Source organism: Solanum verrucosum, unplaced genomic scaffold (assembly GCF_900185275.1).
Source record: "Solanum verrucosum unplaced genomic scaffold, falcon-dt-bn FXZP01000261.1, whole genome shotgun sequence".
NCBI lineage: Eukaryota > Viridiplantae > Streptophyta > Magnoliopsida > Solanales > Solanaceae > Solanum > Solanum verrucosum.
This window is the reverse complement of record NW_026019969.1, coordinates 15470149-15477327: the sequence shown is the minus strand read 5'-3', so window position 1 is coordinate 15477327 and position 7179 is coordinate 15470149. Positions and strand designations below refer to the sequence as shown.

At 27.8% G+C, this 7179-nt stretch overlaps 1 protein-coding gene across 1 annotated transcript; it reads left to right on the top strand.

Moving 5' to 3' along the window:
• Positions 1 to 2582: 2582 nt before the first annotated feature.
• On the top strand, positions 2583 to 3808 carry LOC125815247 (MYB-like transcription factor 4). Its single transcript, XM_049494682.1, has 2 exons — positions 2583 to 2884; positions 3150 to 3808. Exons 1-2 carry the CDS (start codon positions 2622 to 2624, stop codon positions 3649 to 3651), a joined length of 765 nt encoding a protein of 254 aa, XP_049350639.1. The 5' UTR covers positions 2583 to 2621; the 3' UTR covers positions 3652 to 3808.
• Positions 3809 to 7179: the final 3371 nt, after the last annotated feature.

Here is a 7179-nt window from a genome sequence, read left to right as displayed (position 1 = left end):
CTTTTTGATTAAAAAAAGAGAGCTCATTAATCAATATTTTCAATTTTTAAAATTTAAGTTCTTTCACATTTTCAATTTTAATATAGACTCTGAAAGTTGGAGTATGAGTTATGTTTTGGTCCATTGGGTTATACTAGCATTTGATCAAACAATTTAATGAATCGTTTTTAGTTCAATTGGTTGAATCAATTCAGTAAAAGAATCAATGAAGTTGTGTATATTTACCCTCGTTTATCTTTATACGTTGTAAAATCAATCTCTTTTTTAATTTCGATAATTACGAATTGAGGTTATAATTTTTTTAAAATATTGTGTACAGATAGAAAGAATGTCACTACTATTTGTTACTTATATTATAGTAATTATACTTATTTATTTAAATATTGATATGGCTTATAAAATATCTTGTATAGACAACTAAAAGAAGTAGGTAATCATATGTAGCAAGAAGAGGAACAAAAAGGTGAATCAACCTTACCATCTCCAACTTTTTTTTGCCTAAATTAACTTGAACCACAATTCTTAAAAAATATATTTGGTCTCTCTCTCTTTCTCTAATAATGAAAACAAAAAGAGAGAAGTGGAAGGTGAACCAAAAGCCCATATACAACAACAATCACACCCCACCTCCATTTTTTTCCTCCTAATTAGCTATGCTTCTCTTTTTTCCTTCCATTATTCTCCAACCTCCATTTCTTCTAGAAACCCTAACAATATACTCAATCCACCTTTTCTTGCATGTTGGATGTACACTATTAAAATAACTTACTAAAAGTATTTGATGGTTATTTTCATAGATATTTTGATTGAATCGATAGTGATGTTCTCATACGGAAAAAAAAATTAAGAAATTTGTTACTATTTCAGTGAGAATCTTTTACTCCATGCATTTTTTCAATGGACTAATTCGATAAAAATAAGTGAAAAATATATATTTTATAACATAAATTTTTCACTGATTGACGATGAGAATATCTTTTATTTCACCAATACATACAATAAAGATAAATTAAACTCTTTATCTAATTAGAGTTAATTAATTGCTTGTACTAGCAAGAAAATGTAAGGGTAAAGGACTGTGAACAACTTCTTCACCAAACACCCACTACAACTAAGCCAAATCCTTAATTTAAAAAAAAAAAGGACAAAATATACTCAGTCAATTTTCTCTGCAACTATTATTTATTTTTTGCATTTTATTTCCTCTGTTTCTCAAATCGTGACATTGTTTGTCTGAACACAAAAATTTTATAGAAATTAAAACTAATGAGTTTTAATGTCTAAAATATTTTTTTATAAGTATGTGTATCTAAGAAAATAAAAAAAGTAACTAGAAATTATCTCGTTAAGAATATAAACTAAGCATTTTAAAATTAAATCTTTTCGATGTGTATATGGATATACTAAAATTGAAAGTGTAATATAACATTGAGACATAAAAAGTAATTAACTTGCTATCGAACGTTCAAACGTATTAATATGTAAACAATCTTTATATATAACTTAGATCCATACATACATGATATCAATATATTCACAAAAATGGTTTAACTTTGACGAGTTGTTAGGACAAATTATATGTCATTTGATAAAGTTTTAGGGTATAAATCTAATGTAGAACAACACAAATTAAATTTAATAAAGTTGTTAGTTCAAACAAGAGCATAATGATAATAATAATATTATTATTATTTTTAAATTAGTAGTCTGCAAGAAAAGTGTCTGGTACATGTCGTCCTATGGTTAGGGGAGATTTGAATAGTTAGCCAAATTACTTTATTATTATTATTATTTTAAGATGTGGTTCAGAGTTTAGTCACAAACAGAACTTGTAAAATAAAAATAAAAATAAAAATAAATAAAAAAGAGAACAGATCATACACTCATTTTGTCATAAATTTACTGGATCTTTAATACCTCATTTTGCACCTACCTAAAGTTTACCTTTAAATATAATTAGTTAATCAATGTCACTCTTACTCCATTTTCTTATAGTTGTATTTCATTTAGGATTAGTATAGCAGCAATACAATATAATTCAACATTTGATGTCTAAATTAAACTTATAAATAAGATATTGAACTTAACTGGAATATTTTTTAATTGTCTTACTATTTTCTTATTTTCTTAAAAGAATATTTCTTTCTTTTAACGCATCTTTGTACTTCTAACTTTTCACACATAATATATATATAGTCATAAAACAAAAGAGGAATTAACTATAAACTTCATCACTAATTTATTCATAACTAACAAAAATTAATAAAATTTACTCATCAAATTAAAATAAAATAATCAAATTAAAACGGAGAGAGTAACAATTATATATGAGGTTGATATGATTAAAAAAAGAAGAAAAGAATGGCTACCAGCCACTGTCCTCTAACCTGTCTTACCAACTCGCATCTAGAAGCATAAGGTCACTACCCCACCCCCCACAACCCCTACTCCCTTTCTGCTACTCCTACCCCACCCACCCCCCTACGTCAGTGGGGTCCATCTTCTTCAGGGAGTCAAAAGCTTATAAAATCCCACCTCAAGTTCTGAAAAAAGCCGGCATTAATTAATTCTCCATAGCTAAATACTACACAGAAGAAGTAGTTTGAGATTATTAGTGTTCAATGGGAAGATCACCGTGTTGTGAAAAAGCACATACAAATAAAGGAGCTTGGACTAAAGAAGAAGATGAACGACTTATTTCTTATATTAGAACTCACGGCGAAGGTTGCTGGAGATCCCTTCCCAAAGCTGCCGGACTTCTCCGCTGCGGTAAAAGTTGCCGTCTCCGGTGGATTAATTACTTGAGACCTGACCTTAAACGCGGTAATTTTACTGAAGAAGAAGATGAACTCATTATCAAACTCCATAGCCTTCTGGGTAACAAGTACGTACTACTCACTCCTTAATTTCACTTTTGTCAATTCAGCAGCCAAGTCAGAAATTTTATTTAAAATAATTCAGAAATTTGAAAAATATACTCTATCTCACTTTTGAAATTCGAAAACTAAAATTGCTCACTTGAAGGACTATTTTAGACTAACTCGAGACATAACAAACTATTTTTGTCATTTTTTCAACTTTCGTTACTAAAGTTGAATTACTTAAAATGTGAACTAACTTGCATTAGTTACCTTCTTCTTCCTTTTCAGATGGTCACTTATAGCCGGAAGATTACCGGGAAGAACAGATAACGAGATAAAGAATTATTGGAATACACATATAAGAAGGAAGCTTTTGAGTCGGGGCATTGATCCTACGACACACAGGCCCGTTAACGAGCCCGGTACAACGCAAAAAATCACAACAATTTCATTTGCAGGTGGAGATCATAAAACTAAAGATATTGAAGAAGATCATAATAAGATGATAAATGTCAAAGCTGAATCTGGGTTAAGTCAATTGGAAGATGAAATTAGTAGCAGTCCATTTCGAGAACAGTGTCCTGATTTAAATCTTGAGCTCAGAATTAGCCCTCCTTCTCTACAAAATTACCAACATAGCCCCTCAAGGTGTTTTGCATGCAGTTTGGGTATACAAAATAGTAAAGATTGCAATTGCAGTAAAAACAATATGGGTAATATTGCAAGTTATAATTTTTTAGGATTAAAGAGTAATAGTGTTTTGGACTATAGAACTTTGGAAACTAAGTGAATTTTTATTATAAATCTTTTTTTCCCTGGTGTATTTGGGTTAAAAAAGAAGAAGAGAGAATTGTGAAAGATATCGCTATTAGTTCAAGTTCTTTCGAATTTTCTCTTATTTGTAAAATTGAAAGTATTACTATATATATCATATTAAGTTGAAAGGAGTGTTATAGTGTACCTTATGAAATTTATGTCATTTTGTTGGTACAATGTTAATTACTCGAATATTTTGGCATTCCTTAATCTCCACCAAATAATATTGGAGAAATTTGTTGATTAGTAGGTCTGTTGTTATACTTTTCTAGGTCTGTTCCAATTGAGTTTTGAGTTTAACTTTTGTATAGTAATATCGCATATATAATTCAATTTTAACATTGTTAGGTTAGATGAAAGATAATTTCAAACTATCATTCAATAAAAGTGTAATTAATGACCTAAAAAATAGATTTTTTATACACTCATAATATTAAAGAATTTTTGTACTATCATACTATATAAAAATAATAACTCCAAGCAATTACTCATACATAGCAAGATCGAAAACCTGAAAAATAAAAATATTACATATTATAGCATGTCAAAATTTATTTGTTAGCGTATAATTTTTTAACATGATTAATATATATAAGTTGAATATTTTTTTGTGATAAGCTTTTTCTTTTTGTACTTGATGAGAGTCTATTGGAAACATTATCTATGCCATGAAATAGGGATAAAATTTGCTTACATTTACCTTCTTCAGACTCAATAAGTAGAATTGTCTATATTGAATATGTTATTGTTGTTAGAATTTTCTTTACCACTATACAGTAAATAATTATTATCAGAAGTAGGATTTTGAATCATAATTAGGATATATATGTGAGTGAATATTATGGGGTAAATGGTAGGAGGAGAAATGGATAAGCAGTGAGAGGATGAGAAGAAAAGAAGAGGTGCGTAACCTATCTCTTCCATTCTTAAAATTATAATTGTTATTATTATTATTATTATTATTATTATTAATAATAATAATAATAATAATCGCAATAAATAAGAAAGAAGAGAGGTGTCTGAAAAACTAATATAAAATGAGTGAAAGAACTAAAAAACAATAATATATATCCGTAGTAACGATTGTAGCTTCCACCAACCTAACAATTATTGTGGCTATATATACTACTAGACGTGACCTAACCAACCATTCCCCCACGCCAAGGTTTAAATTTCTTGTCACTACCTATCTTTATGGATATTATTATTGGATCCCTATCTTTTCCATCTTCAAATTTAATTCAAGTTTTGAGTTTAAATTTTGAAAATAGAAAAAATCTTAATAAGAAACTCTATCTTTTTACTGTAAAAGAAAATTTTTGTATTTAATATTTGTGTTCCAACCTTAAAATTATTTTTGTTGTTTTGATTACTACGTGTTTTGATTTTAAATCTATATTAAATTTTTATACATAAATTTGTGTTCTACGTCAAAAATATTGAATTCAAATGCCATATTGTACCATAATGTTACACTCGCTTCTGTCTTAGTGGACTTTATACCTTAACAAAATTAAATTAGTTGGACCAGTAGATTTTGAATATTGATGGCATAAATGTCTTTTGCAACTATATACGATTTTAAAGAGTAAAAGTATTTGAATATCTCTATTGAATTTAGAAGTGCTTGATATAATAGCTTAAAACTTAAATAACTAATAACCTAATTCTATTTGTTTGAATTATTTGGGAAAATCTTTTTCCAACTACCAATTATATAGGTTCCATTTTCTGCGATTGACCAAAAGAAAAAATAATCTGAGTTCTCTGAAAATTCACGGCAGAGTCAAAATTGATATACAATGTGCAAGTTTTCTAGTCAAATGACTAATTAAGTTTTTTTTTTTCAAACTATATACTATTTAGAGAAATTTCAACGTTAGAAGGATGAGATATTGGAAATAAGTGAATCAAGTAAAAAAATAAAAACACCCCAAGGCACTTTAGACACAAGAAATAAAAATGAAAAATTAGGATAAGGATTAAACTTCAGAATGACATTCAAAATTAGCTAAAGATGTTTTACATGTCATAATCTATCTTTTTCACAAATTTGTAGTGAAAAATTAATATCAAGCGGCCGCTTTTTATAGTTAAATTATTTTACACAAACTTGAATAAGACAAAGAAAAATAAGTCATTGTTACTTTTTGTCAATTAGATGCAAATGATAGCTAGGTTCATCTTCTTCTTAATTAACCTGAGATTTTTTAAGGTGGAATTTTCTTATCAGAGTTTGTTAGCATGAGATTTAATTTTTAATATTAAAGCGTACATTGTTTTCAACTTTTTTTAAAATCAAATTATGAACATAACAACACGTAAAATTTATCAGATTAAGAAGTTGAATTAAAATTGATCAACACTATATTTTTATTAATATTTATTTTATATTTAAGAGTAATTCACTAATAAAAAATACTTAAAGTATGATATATCTTCTAAAAAAGATACATGTTCAATTATAAATGTTAAAAACATATTATGACAAGGACCGGAATCAATTAATTATCATAATCGAGGGAGTAAAAATACTTTTTTCCCTTCAAACAAAGTTCATGTATTGGAGTTTAATTTAAATCATGCCTCTACTTTCTACATAAACCTTTGGAATGTTTTCAAAATAATTTGAGATGAAAGTCACCAAAATTAATTAAAATAATTACAGATCATATTTCAACTTATATGTGAAATTCAAACATAAAATGATTATCAACTAGCTAATAATTTCTCGAAATGTTTCAAAAAGCAAGAAAATATGGACAAGATCCCCTCAAAACGCAATCTAAGACATATGTGACAAATCTAATCAAGAAAACATATACTATATTACCTCAATATATCATATTCATATAGAAAAAAAGGAAGAATACCAAAATAAAGCAATTAGATAAATTACAATGTCTCTTCGCACAACGAAAAGAGGTCACTTTTAAACGTAACTACCATCCTCTTTCTTCCTTTATATTTTATTTTTATTATGTTGACATGTGTTAGGTAGACAATAGAAGCTTCCATTAGATATTTTTTTCCCTCCCAAGTACATATATTATACACAATATTTTCCTCTTCACAAACTCTTTAATATTATAGGTTATGTTGCAGTAAGATAATTGAATTTCTCTATCCTTAATCATTGAAAGTAGAATTTTTTTAAATTAAAAATGTCTGATTCCCTCAGAAATAAGTCCTGCAAAATGTAAATCTCAATTAATTTGGCTCTAAATATAGATATCGAACATCGATGACAGATTTAAAAAAAATCTTTAATAGTTTAAAAAATAAGAGGAAATTAGATCCAAGTTTGTACTACTTACCACCCCCTACCAATTTAATTATTGCATCTTTCCTCACTCTTTTCCTCAATGGCCTCATATTTTTCCTTTGCCACATTTTTATTATTTTAAAAGTCAAAATTCCAACGTCACAATGTCACATGCATAACTACTCCGTCTCCTCTTGTAAAAATATAAGTGGGCCCAAAAAGCCCACTCTATAATCC